Raw genomic sequence first — 22,652 nt, 5'->3', positions numbered from 1 at the left:
CACATTTCTAGAGATTATTATTTATATGTTTATTACGAAAATGATAAAGAAAATGTGTTCAATCTTGGGAGTTATGTCTTTGTCTGAATCTATTCACTGACGAGAAAGAGCATAACAACGCAGGGCCACCAAAAATGGACATTTTGCACTATGAGAAACCTTTTGCATGCATGTGAAATTTGGAGCGTTCTCGTCAAATGTGACGAGCTTTGCCCTCCTCTGCAAATAAGCTCCATCTCAGTGCACACAAAGCCTGTTTGTTGGACTCCTTTGAACGCTTTATGGGCTTATTAAAACTACCGTGACGTCCCCAAACGTCCCAATCGCCAGTTTCAAGCCACATTGCAAAGTGTGGAATTTATTATGGAATATTTGGGCAAGAATAGTTGTCTAAGGTTGGACAAACCTGACATCCTGTGGATGAATAGTAGTAGTACAGCATGTAGCAGTCTTAATGTAATACATTGTCTCATCTGGAAGAAAAGAACAAGCCAAAAATTCAAGTCCAAACTCAGTCACATGAGAAACTTTGTAATGTTTAGAGCACTATTTACTTGTGAGCAATTTCACTCTGTAGATTTATGCACATAAAAAATGTTATTGAGGTAAATGTGAAGACCCAAAATACTTTAAAAATCCATTTCAATTTGCAGTCACTGAACGCGACAGACAACCCACCCATTATAAGCTCCCAGTCAAAATGGATTGGACATCTCTAACTGTCAATGGCACTGAAACAGAGCATTCCTAAAATGATTAAAGGCACGTCTTCAAACAAGGTAAACCAGGCCACAGTTAAGAAGTGTTGCAACACGAGCAGGAATTCCACGTCCTGCTCTCAGGTCGCCCACATTGTGTGTACTTGTTGATATTGTGAGGTGGAAACTTTTTTTGGAGGGGCGAGGTGGTCCGTCTCCACCATGGAGTGTGACCCCCGGGTCCCTGCACACGGATACAAAGGCGCGTGCATGAGGGGCGGCATTCCTGGGAGCAGGTAAACAGTGCCCTCCCTTCTAATCCCCCCAGGGGCCCTCAAGTCTGCCTCGCAGCTCAACAAGGCGAGAGCAAGTGCCTTTCACTAATGTTGACATTTTGCAAACGCCGAGCGTCTGACATTCGGCAAAAACAAAACTCCCCGTTTCCAAGAGCCAGCGACACAAAGGAGATCCTCCTCAGCTTTTCTTTTTTTTTGTCTCTCCGCAGTCGAGACGTCGGAGAGACGTCATCCAAAGTGGATGACAGCGTGCAAACATTGACTGGAAAAAGTCATTCCATTGCAGGTTTGACACACTTTAGAATTGGCTTGTCTGGGAAAGACTTGCTTTGATTCAGATTTAAGGGATATTTTCTTAGTTTTGAAAGCACTTTAAAATTGACTTGTCTGGTAAAGACATGGTCAAAATTTGGCTGCTTTGCTCTCTTGGGGCCTGGACGACTTGCTTTGAAGGCACCAACAGATTGATTTGGGGGACTTGTGGGCTGACGGACAACAAAAACAAAGGAATAGTGTGTTTTCTAATAATTTCAAACAAAAATAAAAACGTGATCCATTTTCCCATCACAATTTGATATTTATTTCAAACCAAACAAGTTTGTCTTTAAAACTGGAAAAATAGACATCTTTGAAAACATCCGTTAAAAATTCACATTGATTTTGTTGTTTGTTTTATGTCAAAACATCAGTTTGAACATACATGGCAACACGATTTGACAAGTTTTGCTCCAAAATTAAATAAGTTGGATTTCTAACAGTGAGTCATCCACACCAAGTAACACGTGGTGTGTTGTTGTTTTTCACAAAATTGGAGAAAAAAAATCCAACCACCACCAGTCCAAATGTCAAAAAGTGCGTCAAAAGCTCTTATGAAAAGTGTACAGTGGGTTTTAGAGTAAACCAGTCTGCTCCATATCCAAAGTGGCGATCCGGGGTGGGGCCACCCTGTTTGATACACAAGTCTTTAATGAACAAGGTTGAGGAAAAAGGGGGAGAAACGTGTGAGAAAACAGAAACGTAAAGTTGTTAAAGATTAAAAGTGCTCAGTGGATTCACACCAGGTGTTCAGCCAGGTGAAGAAGTGCTGTAAGAAAGTGCCACAGTTAAGACTCCACAAGCTGAGGAGGGGGAAAAAATGGATTATTGATTTGATCAAAACATTCTAGTTCATTGAAAAAAAAAAACTTTTGGAATGGAGGTCGCAAATGATGCCACAACTGCACCTGAATAAGAATTAATATCAAGGAATTATTTTCAAGTGATGCATCTGGAGGGGGCAACAACCATAACTGGGGGGAGCTAAATTAGCCTGTGCTGAGGTAGACGTTACGGAAAGTATCCGTCATATGGGCCAGTTGCAAGTTGGATTTATGTTAACAAAAAAGTTTGATTTTTAAAAGAAGTGAATTAAAAAAAAAATAATAAATCGAACCCAGTTTTAAAGTAACATGACTTCAAATAAACTACAGTAACGCAAATGTTCCATAATGTGTATAAAATACATCTCAGAAGGCATAGTAATGAAAAAGCTTAAGTGGTTTTGAGTTTGCAATACTAACAATTATTATTAGTACTTTAATGGGCCCATTGTTAGTAACATTAACATTTAAAAGACCGTTGCATTTAATGGCAATTGTAAATCCTCATATAGTGGCTCAGGTGGGGTTTATTTATTTAACTAATTCAACAGAAATACTGCTTAAGTGCTGTTATTTTGGTAAGAATCAAAATTGGGTTTAAATCTGGGGAGACCATTAACTATATAGTTACAGATATCCCCAACAGTTTATATATTATAATTTTAAAGACATCTATTAAATGTAGAGCCACTATTTGAGGAAATACTAAATACATAAAACTTGGGCTGCACATCTGGAAGGGGTAGTGACCTAGAGAGATAAGAAATGCATTAATAGTTTAAGAAAATATTTTCAGAACATCATCAGGATGGCCCTGCAAAAAATAAAAATAAAAAAGGACAGTAAAGTAACATTTAAGAGCCAATGCAAGTGCAAAACGTGCAACCAAGAGGTAAAGTGTGTTAAACATCTCAAAATAGTGCATCTAATGTAGAAATACCTCAATAAACATGGAAGAACGATTCAATGTGAATCACTTATGGTGTAACAAGAACATCTGTCTTATCCATATTAATCACTATAACCCTATAAAACCGGCATTGTCAGTACTTGATAAAAAAATCCAATGGATTTAGTACAAAATCTGAACAAAAGAACAAAAAAATAAGAGAAACTTTGAGAAATATGTTTCACTTGAAGGAATAAAAAGCATAAAAAATCCATGAAAACAAATGTACAACATACACAAGTTTCACATGCACATGTTAAATGTGATCATTTCCATGCTTGACTCGGCCAAACTTGGATTAAGGCCTTTTGATGTGTTTTGGTAATTGAAAGGAAATACCACTAAATTGACGAGGCCAATCAATGATTCAATTTTTTTTAAATACGTACACACAGGAAGAAGTAATTCCCTAACTGTTATTAGCGACACCCTTCAGGGTCATTAGGGTACAATCGTGAGTTAAAGTGATGTACGCACATACCGATTTTTATCAAAGTGAGAGCCCTCAACCAATGGGGAGAAAAAATAAATTGGCGTCATTCTGTTTTACGTTGTACATATTTTTACATATGTCCGATTATTGACAAAGAATGTCACGTAAAAATATGAGTAGTAATATCAAGAGTGGCCTTTTGGGGGCACTACGATGCCAGATGGAATCCAGAATGCCATAAAATACATAGAATAAGCTTTCTGGCTTATTTGGTAACTAAGCAACTTGCTTATATATTTCACATTCCAATTATCGCATTGAAAATACAAGGATTTGTTATGTTGTCTATAAAACAGACATTCATAATTGTCAGCACATATGATTGAGGATTATGTTAAGTATTGCCTATAGCCACTATAAGAGAAACATTATTGAATATGGTCACTATAGTTCAGCCTATCGGTATGTGTGTAACAAACCACTATTTATATATTCCTACCTATAACACTCCCTGTGTGTAACGTACAAAATAACTATCAAAAAGAGCCATCTTTACCTTCTTCTTGGCCAAAACATTTCAAATAATCTCTCGTCTCATTTTTTTTGGGAAAATTCAGTGGCAATCCCCTTATTATTTGTGAGGTAGTACTTGTAAGGAGGTAACAAAAAAATACTGGTCCATTTAAGGATTCCCCATCGGTGGTATATGCAATAAAACATTATAAGAACATAAATATATGACATCTACTTTCTAAAATGCAGCAGAAATATGGACGTCAGACACGCTGAAGTTCAACCGGCTTCACATACCCGCTTGTCCACGGTTATATTGGCCATCTTTTTTATTTTCCCCTCAAGAAATATTTTTTTTCCTTCCTTCTACACGAACACAATTGCGGTCATTATCATTTAAACAGAAATTAAAAGCAAAATATTTTTTACGGCTGGACATTTAACATAAAATGTCCTTCTTTGTGTGTGGGACAACGTTTTGGTATGTACATCTGATTTCTACATGGATAATGGTTGCCCCCTTCAAATTCTAAGTGGCTATAAAATTAAATCATTGTAGTATTTGAGCAATACTTGGGGTAAATTGATTTTGCTCCTAAACCTGATGCTTTGAGTTTAAAAAACTGCAGTTTGTCACTTTGTCAGAAATTCTCTTTTAACACTGTGTTGTGAGCTAAATGTTAAAAGTGCATCAAGTTGTCTGACATTGCAATGCCTCAAGCGACCTGATATTGTATACTACAAGTATATTTATTCTGACTTGCAGCAACCCAGAGGCTAAGGATTATCGAACTATTCAGACTATTTGGATTTCCACAATTTCAACTGAAAAGGAGTCAGTCAACACAGCTGAACAGACATACTACTCAACATCTGCTCGTATTGATACTAAAAAAATGATAAAACAACTGAAGAAATCCTGTACAGAATACTACAATACACGGCAGCTAATTTAAAAAAAAGTACCATTGTACGACGACTCCTTAGTCAACAACTAAAATGTCCATCAGTGAAAAGAAACTCCTGGTCATAATTATCAAACTGAACTAAACTGAAGAGCGCCACACCCTGGTTTAGAAAGACAGTTACAAGTGGAAGGCCTCAATTCTGCTTTAAATAACTGATGCTGCCATCTAGAGAGGAAGCACATATGACTACAGACTCAGCCTGAAGAAATAAAATAACTTTTTTGTTTTTAATGACGAACAAAAAACGAATGGAAAAAAAGAGGAGCAACCATTGTCCTGTATCTTACTATCCATGTCTACTGTACAAAATAAACTAGACTTGAATGTGTCTCCAGTGTCATTCCAATACTATGGACCACGTAATAAATCATGCCTTTACACGTCAAATTGTTCCAAGTTCCGAGGATGACACCAGTGATTAGACATGATAATTGACTAACCCAACAAATGGTGGCGATGGCATTGCATCGTATGATGTTGTTTGGAGGTTGGGGAGTGTGTCCGGGTGGGGATGGGGCGCAGAATGGCGTTGACCAGTCGCGTTATGATTGCAGTCGCTTCATCCGTCAATCAGCTTCACATCAATGTGGGATAAATCAATCATGTGCCTGTGGAGTGAGTGTGACATTCATGTTAATATAGTGTGTGTGTATGGATTATCCCTGCTATGGCAGAACATATCAAGATTTGAATAGGGTGTGTCTTTAAATTGAGACAAGTACCTTTAAATAGACATCCATACCTTACATGCTGATGGTGGCAATTCCTAGCAATCCATTTTTAAGAAACAAGGTTTAATGCAAATGCACTCTGGTTGCAATTAACCAATAACAAAACGGTCTACTAACATCCCACAAATAAATTTAATCTAACATTCCTTTCTATCAATTTTGTCTTTTTAGCAAGAAATAATGATATTTTACAAATTCCCTAAAGGTAGCTTCAATTAGTTCTATAGGACTCTAATGGATCTCAAATTTCCACCCTAAAATTTTGTCTATGGAGTGTCCACTGTATTAATATAAAATATATAAATGGTCCTACCTATGGAAGCTTATTTGAAAGCTGGCGGCATGCTGGGGGCTTGAAAAGGTTGCAACTGCTTTCCTTTGTTGAGGTATCATTCTGAACATCTGCAATAAAATGATAAAAAGTCAGTTGTAAGTCAAAGGAGATTGCCCCAAAACGCAAGAGGGCGCTTTGAATGTAGATAGAAGGACCACTTCAGTAACAGATGTGGAACTAAATAATCTGAACAACAGAGGGCGCTTTCTGATCATGCTTGGGAACTATGTCTTACCTTTAATTTAGTTCCTATATCTGCTCCACAGTTAACTGTCACTCCTGCATGCCAGTAATATCACATTTTGCATATTTTCTATTAAGTTCTCCATTTTTTTTTAAACTGTGCAATCCCATTGGTCAGTCAAACAGATACTTGCCTCAATTGGACCGATAGATTTCAGTAAACTCTGCAGCTGGACGTCAGTAGTGGACAACGAGAGCCCTTCAATGGTGACGGTCCTCCGTTGATTCTCATCGACCCTCTGTCCTTGCCTGGCGCCCATTGGACCCCCTCGACCCATGGGAACATCCCCCCTTCCTCGGCCCGACACCACAACCTGTAACAAAAACCACCGGGATGTTAGCGTGAGTCAAATCCTTTCTTCCCCGACTATGCTGACGTACCAATCCTTTATCTACCAGTGTGGATAAAAAGAGTGGTAGTGATCCCTAAAGGAGATATTCATTGCTTTCTTTGCACACACCTCAGTCATGGATGACTTTGCTATGATTGACTTATCATATTTCTACAGAGAACATCAATGTCAGCACATGCCGCACGCGCCTTGGCACGTCTTCATACGGGGGAGCCCGTGAGTGAGAGGTATATTCCGTCTGATGCAAAAGGGAGATGGGCGTGGGGGGGGAGCATTGTGTGTGCGAGCAGTGTTATGGTGGCTGCCTTAGCCTGTCAGCATCAGTGGGTGTGACAGGAGCCTGGTGGTGACAGGCGTGCAGCGAGGCCAGGGGACCTGCTGTAGTCCCCACCCGTGAAACGCTGCTTTCTGCTTGTCAATACACCTGGCACATTGTCTAATCTCACGGCTACCGGCGTACGACGTAATGTAGCTGTGCAAGAGCAATATTTATTACATTTATTGCAGCACAACTCCATAATGGGTGCTATGAAACTGTCAAAGTAAGGCAGGACTGTTCATAATAGACAAAAAAAAGTTATTTTTACTTAATTTGCACAATAGTGTAATGCTATTAGGAGGTTTTTTTCATTTCTTTGCGGCATTCATAATCATTGCAAACCAAGGATTGCCTTGGAGCTATAAAACTAATGACTGACTAACTTTTTTGCACCACTAATGCAGTTTATCATTTAAGACTGTCCATGAAGTGTATTTAAAAGACAATCACCATACTTGTTTAATAAGGTACATATATAGAAATTATTAATTTGAATAAAATGGGGTTCAGCTGAAACTTACCATATTTAAGAAGTACAAATATAGTATTAATACTTCTATACATGAAAATTTATCAGTGATACATTTAAAAATCCCTCCAATTAGCAATAGTACTGCATGTTAAAATGTAAGGGTGAGTTAAAGAATAGAATTTTTGCTCAAGGCTATTATAACTTGCAGACATACCCTGTTTTGCTGCATGTTGACAATGCCCCCTTGGCCCGCCTGTTGCATTCCACTCGCGCCATGCGGCTGTTGTTCGCCCATGGTGACCTTCCGAAGGACGCCTTGCCTGTTAGGGTTTTCCGTCCAAGGGCTTAGCCGTTGGAACAGTTGTCTTTGCTGCATTGGCATACCTGTGGCCGGTGGGACCTTTCCTGGCTGTAAAAAGAATACAAGGACGAGCCACAATTTTAGAAAATAGGATCATGACGAAACATGAGCATAATAAGACTAATTGTCAAGAGGCATTACTTCACACTAATTCCTATTTAGAAAAGAATTTGGAATCATTTTGCGTATTCTTACGGAAAATCGCCAAAAACTGAATGAATTTGTAAATCGTGAACTGTATATTGAGTAAAGTCTCTCAGCTCCGAATAACGATCGACTAGGCGAAGTGATGGACTCATTATCAAATAAAGTCACAGCTCAAAGTGGGCCGCTTTGACACGTGGAGAGGAATTGAAGGTCGTCTCTTGCGTGAGACTCTGTGAAGTGACGGATCAATACGTGCAGAGAAAAGAGGCAATATCTGCTAACATATCCCGCCCCTCCACACACACACACAGTAGTGTAGTAAATGGATTAATCCCCCCCCTATAGAAATCAAAGCACCCAATCGGACCCGTCAAATACTAAGCTGCATTACACTGGAACGACAGCAGCTGGATGTGTACCCCATCCCCCCTCACGTCCTCCTCCTCCTCTTCCTCCTTCGAGGCCTTTGTGTCACGCAATGCTTTGTATTATCCCTGATGAAAATATACTTTGCCTCTTATCAGTTTTCCTAAGCCATACAAATCCAAATCCTCAAAAGTGGCAACTTTCTTAACACAGGTATTACGCTACAGCTCCCTCCTTCTTGCTTTTTCGAGCAGCCAAGATTAATTACAAGGGTCTTGGATCGGCGTTCCTTTGTTGCCTCGCACCTGAGGGACGGCTCGACGGGGGGGAAGAAGCCACGGAGAGATGGCGGGGAGGAAGAGAACGCAGATAACATTGTCAAGCTCTCGTCGATGACAGCGGAACAATGAGAAAAAAGGGAGAGAATCTTTTCGCCATTTCTATTTGCCGTTATCCGTTGCCCCTCCGAGATGTGGCACGTCCGATAGCCGAGTCGCAGGTTTCCATTAAGGCGCTGACACCCACTTATCTTCATCTGCAGCCAGCGCCATCCTCCGGGATGGGCGTCTTATTCCAAACATCAGTATGAATGTTTAACATGCTTTTGTGATCCTTCAATACAGATTGCTGGGTAATTAAAAGGCACAGCATTGACTTATCAAGAGAGGAGAAAATGGCGCTAGTGATAATCAGGGTGGGCTTTAGTGTGGTTACTGTCACTCTGTGAAACCCCCCTACTGTCTTTAGAAGTTGCCCTTATAAGAACATGTCAACCTTTAAAAGCAGTCACGAGATGTTCCCTAACTTTGTGGATAAATGTCACACGACTTTCTTTCATGGTTCGTTAAGACAGTGCGTCCTAAATATCAGCTCCCCCGTCTAATCAAGAATAAGGGATCAATTTCAGCAAAATGACATGGATGTCCCTGTAAGGCTCGCATGGGTGAAAATTGCTCAAATTGTCTTATTTGAGTGTCTTTATAGCGAATATCCTCATATTTTTCATTACCATTTTCCACCCACCCAATTAAATTGTTCATTTTTTAATGAGAACGACTGTATTTTCACAACTATAAGGTGCATCACATTATAAGGCGCACCCTCAATGAATGACAGATTTAAATTTTCTTTCCATATATAAATCAAACTGGATTATAAGGCGCCCTGTCTATTTTGGAGAAAATTTAAAACTTTTAAGTGCGCCTTATAGTCGTGCAAATACGTTATTCCAATTAAACCACTGTTTTTCTGCATTATAAATCACCTCGTTTTGCATGAAAACTGGATAAAGCTTGTTCACATGTGTCTGATTATAACTATCCCCTGGAATGTAAGAAAAAAGTGTAAAGCTTTGCTCACCACGCCGGAAAGTTTGACCACTCTGACTTTTTGCGGCACCTGCTGGCCTTCGCCGTCAGCGAGCGTGGCCCGCTGCATCACTGTTCTTTTCGCCCCAGGTTGAAGTCCTTGAGCCTGGGGCTGGCATAGCCCCAGCGCGGGAGTCACAGGAATGTTTGGTTGGGGGATCTGAGTAAACTGGTTGGGAGCGGCGGGGGGTTTGTTTACATTCAGCGGCCCACTTGCCCTTCTCTGCTGCAGTAGAGGGCTTGGTGGTGGGGGCTGACTTCGCTGCTGGTCCGGACCGGGTCGGAGAGTCTGTAGCTGCTGGCTATTTCCCCTCCCCATCTGCAAACGCGTCTTGACGTTGGGACGTGGCGTTTGCAGCTGAGGGGCACCATTGGGATTGCCCTGCTGTCCTGGCCTTAGCTGTGGAGGAGGTTGTCGTTGCCCCTGTTGTGGCTGCGGCGCCGGTGCCAGCAGTTGTGGCGGGGCGGGTGGGGCCGGTTGGTTCTGTGGGGTTACCGTCTGCTTTAAAGCGGGGTTGCTTTGGGTTGGGGCTTGTGTACTGATTCTATCTAGCAGCTCCTTCTTCCTGACGCCGGCTTGCATCTGCCTTCGCAGCTCTTTCCTTCTCAGGATCTCTTCTCGGAGGCGCTTCTGTTCCTCGATCTTCAGCCGATATTGCCGAGTCTCTTCGTCCTCGTCTGGATCTGGTGGCTGGGGGGTAAAAAAAAAAAAAAAACAATAAAACAAATGCGCAATTATTTACAGAGGAGTGGATGGGGCATGACATTGAAATGTAAATAGCATTGGAAGAGGCAATTGTATTGATCTGTGCCCCCAAATGGAAAGAAGCTACTGCCATTAGTGACTATTTGATTATGTTTTGAATAGTTTCCTACCTGCTAATATGCTTGACTAAACCTAGCAGTGGTGCTCATTACTGACCTGCTCATTTAAAAATTAAACATTGAAGCAGTCAAAAGAGAGAATGCTGTCAAACTACCAATACATTTTTTAAAATCTCCAAATCTGACCTGTGTTGGTGCATTGCCCGTGATTTCCTTGCAAACCACTGTCCTGCCCATAGCCAGGGGCTGTGGGGTGGGATTGGCAGCAACCTGGCCTCTTCCTCTGCCGCCTACAGGCACCGCTTGAGCACGCTGCATGGGACGCACCCCTTGCGTTGCCTTGGCAACAGGCATGACATTGGTACGGAGGGGGCCGGTGGGGCGGGAGGCGCTCATGTTTGTATTGCCAGGTGCTATTGGGAGCTCCCGTAGGTTGCTGTTGCGCTGAGGGTGGATTTGCTTGGAAGGAGGTGTGTTCTGAAAAAAGCAGGATGGAATAGTTTTTAAAATTGAAATTTAAAAGTGGAAATATTACATATTCCATGTTAAAGAAATACTTTTTTTTTTACACCAGTATTGAGGAACTCCATCTCACCATTCTTTGCCTGTTGCCCATGTTGCGTTGTGGTAGGTTTTGGATGCGGGGGCTCGACTGCCTCGGACTGCCGTGAGGGGGCTGTTGCTGGAAGAGATTCGGGCCGTGGTGCATCAAGTGAGGAGGTTCGTTGAGATTGAGTTGTTGTGGCTGCTGGTGATGGTGATGTTGTTGTTGGTGCATGGGCTGATGGCCAGGTAGAGGATCCTGAATCAGAGGCTGAGGGGGGCAGTGTAACAAACCCTGAAGAATAGCAATGGTTTTCTTGTTATTTATGCAGTTTAACTAGTGCAAAAACACACTAAAATAAGATCAGCATTTCAGGATTATTGCAAAATTTTCTAAAATACCTAAAAATATGGAGAGAAACACTGACGAAAGGTATGACCTATGATCACTAGAGGACGCTCTTGTCTATGTCTCATAATGTAGATCTGGCCTCAGTAAGTAGTCTAACCTTTACGCTCCACTTGGGCTGAATATGATTGCTGCTGGTATTTATTTGTGTAAATATTGTTCGGGTGCAGCAATCAATTAAATAATCAAATGCAGAGTAAATAAAAACCCCAGCTAGTAAAATGCCTTATGAGAACCAACGTGGAACAGGATTAAAAATGTCTTAAAACCTAAAAATTCAAAAACTAAAATGTTGGTTATAAAAAGTAACTGCTCTCAATTGTACCTGCATGCCAAATTGGGCTTGTGGATGAGGGAAAAGCCCCCCCTGCTGATTAAAGGGCTGACGAGGGCTCATGAAGGGCCTGGCCTGGTTGGGAGGGGGGGGACCTTGCTGATTCAAGCCAACCAACCCCTGGTGGCCTTGAGGTGGGGGTAGGCTGGGTCTCGGAGGCTCTCTGGAGAACAGTCCAAGTGGGCCCTGTGGGCCCGGCTGGCCAAAGGCTGGTCCTGGTGGACCGAACCCCATGTGGCCCTGTGCGGGCATTTGCTGCTGTAGATTGCTGTTCATATGTGTGTTGGGGCCCTGGTGATCAAACATGAGCTGGCCCGGAAAGCCTGCCGGATCTGCACGTTCTGGGCCTGTATGACAAGCAAAAAAAAAAAAACAATAGAATACTTAACCTTCAGAAATTCCCTCTGCAGGTGTACTGTGTGTGAGAAACATGATAGCTGAAAGTGGTATCAAGGTTAAAGGGTAAACAGCACAGCTACTACATTTAGTAAAAGGCAATGCAAAAATAATATGTTTAATGCCCTTTTCCCGCAGCTCAATTCAAATGAATGTACAGCATATGGACAAACATGCATTTAACATGAGTGTTGCTCTTGGGGCGCGCCCTGTAGGTACAACCGCCAGAGGTGATGTGGAATAAAATTAACTCTGCCAGGAGAAGCAATGTAACCTTTGTGCAAGCTTGGCATGGGACTCACCTCCTATAAAGAGGGGCTGCTCTCTGTCCTGGGGGCCTTGATGCGGTGGGTTCCTGAAAGGCTCCATGTGATGAGGAGGCCGCTGGGGCTGACCAAAATTATTTGGCATGTGCTGATGGAAGTCTCCCGGTCCCTTGGAAACCAAAAAGAATACATTTAAAAAGGTACTACTAGAACACAGGTGTCAAAATCACCACGGAGAGGACAGATCTGGTACGACTCATCATTTCTTTGGGGGGGTCACAAAAAGGAAATTGTGTGCATTGACTTCACATTTTTTGGGCAAAAATACTATTTGAGGACATTTTAAGTACTATGGAAGAGAATATTTTGTGAATTTCTTCCTGTTCATTACATATAGTATATAATAAATAAAGCAATATAAAATGTGTGAAATAGTTCATGTAGTGGGAAAAATATTTTCTGTCTCTTTAAAATAACAAAAAATAATTAATTTTTAAAACGACTGGTTTTCATTGAAAACAAATGACTCAAAAAAGAGGACATTGACACAAATCCTTTCTATAAAAATAAATGTATATTATTTTTTCCATCAATTACTTCAATTGGTGGTCTCCACACTAATTGGCAAAATATAGACCATAATTTCTATAATGACACATGTACCAGAAAATCAAATATTACCACTACAGGTAACACGCTATTCATTATGAAATTCCAATTACAGTATTTGTATAAACTGTTCTTCCAATGCAGGTGAATAAATAAACGCAATCATGGCCATTATTTGCAAGAATATGGTAATCACACTGGCTGGACTGAGGAAAAGTGCAAATTTTGGATTATACCTGGAATTGAACATGGGTGCCAATCAGTATAATCGGCATTAATGCTACTTGGGCCTTGAAAAAGCTTTTGAAACGTCGAGGCTAACAAGGCGGGAGGATTTCAAGAGGGGATAAGTGCCCTCATCATTGTTTGAAGCACTTTAGCTTTCTAACCATTGCATACTTTCCATCTATCTTCCAAAGGAAAAGCTGATAACAAGCATCTAATCCCTCATTGGAATTCAATTACCTCTCATAACAGTCTCCATTGTTCTTTCAAAAATTCCTCTCTGTTGAAAAATTAACCTGCTATTCAACATGTGCCACTTGCACAAATGGGATGCTCCTATCCTCCTCCTAGCCTATTGAGAATGACTTAAGATGCTATCAAGGCTTAATCCATCTTCATTCCTCTGCCACGTGGCCATGTTTTTGGGAGGCGTCAAAAAAGCTGGAAGGCACGTTGAATCCCCAAAAGTTGCTTAACAGAAAGTTAATCAAAAGGGCTTAACAAAGACAGGGAGGTGTAGGAGGGGGGGTCACTCCGGGAGCACCAACCAAGTGTCTGAAAAAGGTCAAGACGGGCAGGTTTGCACAATGAGGACTCAGGCGTCCATATAATGGCACGGCTCATCCTCTCAATTCTAATCCGCTATAAACAGGCTACGGGGCTGTTCAATATGTGAGTGATGTTGAGCTCATGCTAGCCAAGGGATAACCAAGACTAATCATAATGAGAGATCGCAAAGAATGCAAATGGCGAACATGGATTTAGTTTAAGGAACTGTGTAATGTCTCTTATTGTTCCTGCTTCTATACAAACTGCCATTTAACTAAATTCAGCAGTCACAAATAAAAGAGAAAAGCTTTTTACGCAAATACCCATAAACTTTACGATAGACAGTCAAGAAACTAAAAGAGCTTCTTCAAACATGACATCACTATAAAATCATCCCCTTTACGTACTTGATCATTTATGGACAAGCGTATGGTGATGTTTGGGCACCAAGGGAAGAAACAAAAGTCTAATTGGGTTCCATTAATTAACCAGTAAGAATTTCCAAACCACCCTGATGAAAATTCTGTTCAATACATCTTAAGCCCAAACCCCCCACTGTTCCCTCCAGCAATTGGATCTGATGGGATGATAATGTATGATAATCACTAGCAATCACACGTCCACTGATAAATGGGACGTTCCCGGGTTGCAATGACACGTGCATTTCAAATGGTGACCGTGGCAACGGCTGCTTAAATTCGATTGGCGGCACGGGAATTGACACTACGCTCTTCATCAAACTGCTTTTCTGCGTATCCTTGCACCCCCCCCCCCCTCGAGCTAGCACTGTCAGATTTAGATAGAAGAAAGAAATAAACAACCCCCCGCTGTTGGGCTATCAATACAGCACAAATAGGGTGCGTGGGGAAATTAACCGCAAAATAATGACACTGGCAGTCGGGAGATGAGGAAAATAAAATATACTTATGTTTTGATGAGGATTGCCGCCAGTGTAAAATTGCATGACAACACAGGACGCAACCATGTAAAAAGGCGCATTCTGAAAAGACGTAATGGCGAGGTACCATTCGATTCGGGGGGGAAAAATCTAGTCACTAAAAGCCAGCTATCTGACTTTAAAGGCATTTCTGTCATCCTTTAGTCAGATCCTCTGAGAGTGAAATAAAGCCTCTTTTCTAACAGGAGGACTCCAGATCCTTGACGTGAAATTTGGCTTTGGAATAAATACATGGTACAAAAGGGCGAGGGGCCCACCCACCCCCTTGAGCCCCATGAAAATACCAGCATGTTTCATTAACCCAAATACCACTCTCCATGCCTTTGGGACGCTCCTAGAAAGGAAATTTGAACTCGCAGTGAAACCTGACTTCCATTATGTGCCGAGAAGGGTCGGCCTGAGCTCCTGCCCATCCATGACGAGCCGCTAACTAAGTCCCACCACGGCACGCCCACTTCCACCCGTCTAAAGCGCCTATCGCCCCATTCCAGTTGTGCGCCTGGTATCAGTGTTTACAAATTGGCTTGAACAGTGCTTGGACGGCTCTAATTGCTGTAATGATACGTTCACACTAGATAGCTTTCTAGCGAATAGCATCGGCAGGGGGTGGGGAGGGGGGAGCAGCTGCTACTTACAGGGAACCTTTGAGGACCCACAGCAGGCCTGGGTTGGCTCGGAGCAGGAGGCATCAAGGGCACTGCAATAAAAGAGGGGTGTGGAGGGGGATTTTGGAGAGGGGGAGGGAAAATGAAAATGAGGGGCAGTAGTCAGAGAAGACGGAGGCAATTATTAAATAGAATTTTACAATAGACACATTGAGATTGCATTATTTAACGTAGATTAAGAGCCACAAGAAGGATTACCACATTGACTCCTAGTTTACCAGCTAGTCAATTTGAAAGAAAGTACAGCTATTGAATTGCATTATGATGTAGAAAGCCATCAAAGTTGTCTATATCTTAAAGCAAAATACTAAATTACTTGGTAAACTGGTAATTATTTGGTAATCTGTTTTAGTCTTTGTCCCAAATTACAGTAATATCTATATATCATTCTACAGGCTTTAAAAATGAAATTACCACTGAAAAAAAATGGTTCCGATTCACTTCATTAATTAATTTTAAGGTAGATGCATTTTTGCCACTGAAGCAAAAGCATGAAAAAAAAACCTCCATTCTATCCCTAAATTTTTGTATGTCCAGGGAAAGGCAGGTCAGATAAACCCATCAGAAAGAATAAAATGTGGTTGTCACCAGACAAAATCAACAAAAAAGATAAGCCTATTAGTGGGAGGGTTCTTCACTTGTCATTCACCCCAATGACCAAATGACATTCTAATCCAAATATGTGGTCCTGGCAGTGAAGAGGCAAAAAAAAAACAGATTGGCACCAAGATTTTAAATTGTGCGGATATTTAAAAAAAAAAAGGAAAAATTGCTAATCCGGTGAGGCCCATTTACAATGCAAAATGTTCCAGAGAGCCTGAGGCGGCTAGTGGATATAATAAGGAGGAATTGGTCTGCTCGTGCCCATGTGGTCGAAATGTAGTTATGTATCATTGCTGACCCTCGCATAAATACATGTATTTTTCCACTTAGGAATACAAACCTGGCACGGAGGATGGCGCGGAGCCTCTGAAATGAGGATTAATGTGAATGTTTTTAGGTTGTGGGGGCTGCTGCGGTGGCTGTTGCTGCTGTGGTGGTGGTGGAGGCGCCTGCTGATGATGGTGATGGTGGTGTTGTGGTTGATGTTGGTTGTGATGGCCGAAACTGGGAGGTGGGGAGGCCAGTGGTCTTGGTGGTGGTGGCTCAATCTGGGACTGGAGTGTTGGCAATCGGTGGGTCATGTGTGGCGGGATAAGAGGCTGTAGGGGTTGCTGCCCATGTGGTCGCCCATGATCTTGGAAGGGGTGGGGTCCTCGCGGCCGGAACAAAGAGTGGTGATGCTGCTGCTGCTGCTGATGGGGAAGATGGAGTAGAGGCATTCGAGAGGACTGATGATGATGTGTGAGAAGGGACGGGAAGGAAAGAGCAATACTGTTAGCCTTGTTCTTACGCTTCATCAAATTTAAATTACCCTCCTTGATAAGGCAGAATATTTAGATTTGTATTTTTTAACATTGGTCAATGAGCGACAAGATTATAAATGGGATTTAGTTTTACCCGCATTCCCATGTTGCCTCTTTGGTTGAAGCCATGGTTGTTCATTCTTCCGCGATTTCCTCCTCTCATGTTGTGCATGCCAAAACCAGTGTAGCCTCCTCCTCTTCCTCGGCCGCCATAGCGATTTTGCCGTTTTTGCCGTTCTTGTTGCTCGAACTCTATGAGATCTTTTTTGGCCTTGTCTGACAACTCTGAAGTGCAACAACAAGTATTTAATCACACTTTGCAACATTCAAGAGAAGATTAAAATCTATTTCTTGCCTAGTGTTTCTGGGATGTTCCTCCGCTTAGTTCCAGCATCAGCCAGGCGCACAATCCCGCCATCTTTTCGCTCTGACTTGAAGCGGATACGACCGGAGTCTCCATCTTCATCATCGTCGTCATCAGAGTCTTCTTTTGGGTCTTCGGGCTGGGCTTCTTTTTCAACCTGGGGTAAATAAAATGATTCATGATGAATGTGCTCCATCCGTGTTTATTGCAATTAGCCAAAAGAGCCAGAAAATGGCTTTTGCTAATCACATAATTTAACAAAAAGTCTACTTGTGGCTATATTATTACTTACCTCTGATGTTTCAAATAGCTGCGAGTCTTGTGCCATTTGTTGCTGTTCATTCTCCAAATCCTGCACTTGAACATGGACTCTTCCATCCTCATAGGTTTGATATTCATTGTCCTGTAGACATAGATAGTAAAATGTTAAGGGAAGCAATTTACCATAGTTTATTTGTGGAACAGACTCAGTCCAGATACCCAAATAAGTAAATAAAAAACCTAATTAGAAAAAAGGCAAACAAAAAGATTGTGCAAAGGATTTTACGGTAGGCACCATGTTAAACCCCACCCGCCTCCTCTTTCCGATTGGAAATTAACATAACAGTAGGAGCACGGCTTCATTACTATTCCTGACAGCATTTGAAAGTCAATGAGATGTAAATGATGGACATGATATGGAAAATCTTGGCAAATTTTTTTGAGAGGGGAGAAAAAAAAACTCCACTCTGCAGATATTAGAAGAATGAAACGCAGAACAGCTTGCAAATTCATAATGTGATATTTGAGTATGACTATTGAGGTACCTCAGAGTTGATTGGTTGAAGGATCTATAAAAAGTAATAATAATAAATAGTAGCGAAATATTGGAGTTGGTAGAAGGATGATGGAAAAATGGGTGCATAATCCCTTAAAATGGGTTTAAAAGCAATTTAAATTGGTTCTCAGAGTTAATTACTCATGGTCTATTTTATGAAGTACTTTATATATGGAAAAAAATCAAATGTGTCATTTATTGAGGGTGCACCTTATAATGCAGTGCGCCTTTTTAATGTGGTGCACCTTATAGATGTGAAAATATGGTAATTATCGTAGTAGGGAAACTGGTGAAAACTGCCATATATCTTAGTCCAATTTAACCTCTCTCAAGGGTTAAAAGTAGAGTCCCCAAATAGTTTTTCCAAGTACAAAACAGCATGCCATGCTGGTTAAATGAACCACGGCGGACATTTGCGCGGAGATTGACGCTTATCTCTGTGTTTGTGTGTGGACAAATAAAGAGAAGCTCACCATCAATCACCCGGGACGTGTATAGGGTTGTCCTCGGGAAGGTCAATAATCTTTTCACCTGCATGATGCATTATCAGATCCACATAAAAGCTCCCCATCAAACAGCCACCCACCCACTTGCACACATTAACCTCAGCGACTGGCAGCACAAAGCATCTCCTTACTCGCTCAAAGATACCATGGCCCAAGGTCACAATGGCACTCCGCCAAACAAGCCGTCAGCGTAAACGTCGTGTGATGGAGAAATTAACCGATGACGGTGGGGAGATAGCAAGCACCAAAAAAAAAAAAAAGAAAAAAAAGACTTGGAGCCTACATCTCCTTTACCTGAAAAGATTTCTGATACTTACTGTCACTCAAAGGGAAAAGTCCTTCACAAATAATAAACACATTGCTATAATGACCATTTTGGCATAATACCAAATCCTGGTATTAATAATTGCATGACCTTAAAAGTATTCAACTATTAGAAGTCCTTGTGGCCAAGTACTAAATTTCAGATTCTAAAAAAATATATCAAAACATTTAAATTTACATTAGCAATTTCAAATTCCCAATTTCAATATAATGCATGTATCATATTTTGACAGTTTATTCCCATGCACAATTCAAGTGAGCCATTCAATACAACTGTGTTTATACTGACAGAACACATGAATGGCAATACCAAGGCAGTTACAATAGAACCAACCAATCAAACAAATTAATGAGAAGATCTCATAGAGCTTACTTAACCTATGTTCACTATCCCCTCAGTAGATTTAAATGAAGGGCAACCTCTACATTACTCCACTAGCTGCCCTGGGCTATTTTGCTTATTTCATGTTGGATACACCACTAATAATTTACATCATATATCTAAAGGGGCTATGCTTTAGATGTCAAAAAGAGTTAAATAAGCTCTTTTTCATGTGTTGTTTGGCTCCATACATATGACACTAATCACTTTATTTCCAAGACAACTTGGCATACTATGCCCAATTTGGTTATGCTGCACTATTGTCATCATCTGAACAATATCAGATCATCACAGAGGTTTGGAAGCCCCTATTAAAAAGAGACCACATAGTTAATTCAGATAAACTCACTTGAAATTCTCCGTCGATGGACTCATTGATTTGGATGTCAAGCACTTGGTCTGTAGTGTAATTCACTTGTTCTTGGGGCATTTCATCCTGGGTGTAGTCTTCAGTGTACTGCTGATCTATGGAGTAACCAGACTCCACGCCCACATCCTCGTAGTCGTCGGTGCCCAAGTTGACGGCATCATCAGAGTAGTTATGCGTGCTTTCTTGTTGGTACAATAAGTGTGATGTGTTGAGGCTCAGTTCCTGGCCACTGTACACATACAAATACCACTTTTAATGTGAATTGGAAATAATGATTTAAAGTATTGCCTGCAAACTGCATGATGAATCAAAAACATATTTTAGCAAAGCACATTTTCTAATGCCTATTGATTTTTGTTTATGATTAAATAGCTCTTAAGGTATTTGCACTGCCTGGGTTTTAGTATATGACCTAAAAATACAATATATGACATAGTAGTAGTAGCAGCTTAATGGTAGATTGACATTAGGATGGTTCTGCCTATAGCTAGGTACTCTACTGCCTTGAATAAATGAATGATATTGCTTACCCCATTAGTTCATCTTCATCACTTTGCAGGAGAGCATCATTCAGCTCTTCATCCTCATCTTCAGAAAGATTCTGGATGGGAACCATGGAAAATGTTCAAATGTGTATGGAAACATTTGAACATATAAACATATATAAATCATCTTACCTTTTTACCCAAAGGTGAAAATTCTTCCAACAAATAATCTTCCAGGTCACTTTCCGGGAAAAGACAAATCCATTAAATTCAGAACATACATGTTATATTAACATTATAAAATCCTTTATATTGGTATTGATGTAAGTCAACATTTTACATGATTTTTTTTTTTAATTTTCAATTAAACACGGGAGTTTACTTACCTCTCTAAATCATCATCTTCACCCCTCCTCCTGCGTGAACGCTCCGTTCCTGGCTTGTCATACTCAAAGGAGTAATCTATATTAAAAAAAATGTATATTTTGACCAATGATATTTTGATGAACCGCTCTACCAACTGCCCTGGCCATACCCACCCCAATCTAACATTATTTAATAAAATATCTTAATAGGACGCCCCCAGAAATATAATATGACCATTATTATGACAAATATAATCTGGATTTTAAAAACATCACATTCACATGTGCTCCTTACCTCATGAAGATCCAATGTTTATGCCTATGTATATCTATTACATTATTTCCAGGAAATAGGATGAATGTTTTTCTCCACTAAAATACAGCGTACATAGCAGATTTACATACGATTTTGTTCATAACCCGCAATCATTTTATGACGTATTACAGATCTAAAGGGTCATCCTCTGCGAATAACTGGATCTATGATGCACTATAATAAATACATTGTAATGCATGCACGAAATGACTTTTCTACCAAAGTAGCATGCAAAACATTACTGAAAATGCAAGTATTTTAAATGATCTGCCCTCCTGGCAATATGAAAGTCGGTATACACATTTCCCCCAATGCTAAATACGATGATCACCCCGGAGGTCGATCTAGTTTAAAAATTGAATCCGATCTTCCAAAATCCTAACAAATAACATTTTATTGACCCATGCAGATCTGATGCTTTATGTAACAACATCAGGATTGATGACTAATGTCAACAAAAACAACAATGTTAGCCACTCGGCTAAGTAAGCATTGCAGCCATGGAGAAGAAAAGATCCACCTACCCTCATCATTGGCCGTCATGTTGCAGGAGCGCTTTCCTTCTAACGCGTGTGACTACACGGATCCGATGAACATTTATCTGCTTAATAACTCGACATCGCGATCGAGACAAACTGGGATTTTAAATGAGTGGCGTTTCAACAGAACATCGACAACAACAATCGCGGATGGTTGGCCCCCCGCTTGGCTAAATTGCTAACTTGGAGAGAACAAACATGGCAGAGCTGTCAGCTTCCGCTCCCAACGATTCAATGTAGCTGAGGAATTAACAGTGACTCCTATTGGCGAGGCCCAGAATAACAAGAATATGCAATAGTGAAGACTGGCTGTGAAAAGACACAATTCACAAGCTAAGTGCCAAGATATCATTCCTATTTTACTCTTCCATATGTAGAATAAGCAATAAAATTTAAATAAAACATCACAAGGTAAAATACTGCTTAGAGACTCCAGAAGTGGCAAAGTTATGAATACAGGCACATTGAAATAAAATGCTATTCTAAATTATTCCAGTCATAAAAATTCAAAACAGTGCATAGTCTTGATCTTATCCCCTTGTCATTCATCATTTATATTGGACAATTTGTTTGCTGTCCATTTCAGGGAAATTCCAGCCCCCCCGAAATTCCTCCTGGGATGAAAAAAGGTCAACAAAGACGGTGAGAGACAACCAAAGAGAGGTGAGCAGTCAAGTGAAACCTCTTTGTATTGCCTCATTATGGGTTCCCACTGTGAGGAAGGAGCAATTTTGTGGCACCAGCCAGGTCAATATCTGCAAAGATGGCTGATGGTGGGGATCGGTCGTGCACTTTGTGAAAGACAGTGTGCATATTAATGACCGGAGAGGATTAAAAAAGCAATATTAAGTTCAATCACTTGGTCTCTTTCTTCATTTTTGTGTCTGTCCCTGCATAGAATTAAATACTATACATCTATTTTCATTAAATATTAATTACAAACATATGTTTCCGAAAGCTACATATAAGATATTCATCGCAACCCCCCTTCTGGATTTACTTTCCCAGGAATTTTGATTTCTCTTCCAAATAAATAGTGAAAAGAAGGAGCTGTCACACTCTATTATGCCCTTTCCAAATCCAGTGGTTTTCCATAACAATGCAAATTTTAAAAAAAAGGGTGCAAAGCCAAAACGGACAAGACTTGTTATTTTACCCACAAAAGATAGTAAAACATGCTTTTGACGGGATACGAACATCTTTGAAATGGTTTTATGAGGACAACATTTGCAGTTTTTCCCATTGAAAAGTACGTCAATTCATTACTTGCTTTAAATTGTCACCCAAAAACTGTAATTGCATTCATTACT

At 40.7% G+C, this 22,652-nt stretch overlaps 1 protein-coding gene across 2 annotated transcripts; it reads right to left on the bottom strand.

Annotated features, from left to right (window-relative positions):
• Positions 1-4,301: 4,301 nt before the first annotated feature.
• On the bottom strand, positions 4,302-21,564 carry rbm33a (RNA binding motif protein 33a). 2 transcript variants are annotated; one of them, XM_077736200.1, is made up of 19 exons: positions 21,328-21,564; positions 20,509-20,584; positions 20,315-20,363; positions 20,168-20,238; positions 19,617-19,866; positions 17,531-17,641; positions 17,230-17,395; positions 16,969-17,159; positions 16,412-16,799; positions 15,439-15,500; positions 12,499-12,631; positions 11,792-12,147; positions 11,110-11,352; positions 10,701-10,991; positions 9,682-10,380; positions 7,663-7,857; positions 6,439-6,618; positions 6,041-6,129; positions 4,302-5,604 (listed from the first exon to the last, which is right to left on the bottom strand). In XM_077736200.1, exons 1-19 carry the CDS (start codon positions 21,344-21,346, stop codon positions 5,556-5,558), a joined length of 3,618 nt encoding a protein of 1,205 aa, XP_077592326.1. In that variant the 5' UTR covers positions 21,347-21,564; the 3' UTR covers positions 4,302-5,555. The 2 variants fall into 2 exon arrangements, with proteins under 2 accessions (XP_077592326.1, XP_077592325.1); XM_077736199.1 differs by lacking the exons at positions 4,302-5,604; positions 6,041-6,129 and having other exon boundaries at positions 6,397-6,618; positions 16,412-16,763.
• Positions 21,565-22,652: the final 1,088 nt, after the last annotated feature.

The sequence above is a fragment of the Stigmatopora nigra genome, chromosome 16, assembly GCF_051989575.1.
Source record: "Stigmatopora nigra isolate UIUO_SnigA chromosome 16, RoL_Snig_1.1, whole genome shotgun sequence".
Lineage (NCBI taxonomy): Eukaryota > Metazoa > Chordata > Actinopteri > Syngnathiformes > Syngnathidae > Stigmatopora > Stigmatopora nigra.
The sequence above is the reverse complement of the archived record's forward strand: the minus strand, read 5'-3'. Positions and strand labels throughout refer to the sequence as shown.

Bases quoted from the DNA above. Each gene is read 5' to 3' on its own strand.
- rbm33a (XM_077736200.1), bottom strand. The intron at 20,364-20,508 runs GTAAGTAAACTC...TTTCCCGGAAAG, and splicing joins GAAGATGATGATTTAGAGAG to TGACCTGGAAGATTATTTGT. The intron at 15,501-16,411 runs GTTTGTATTCCT...CTTTTATTGCAG, and splicing joins CGCGCCATCCTCCGTGCCAG to TGCCCTTGATGCCTCCTGCT.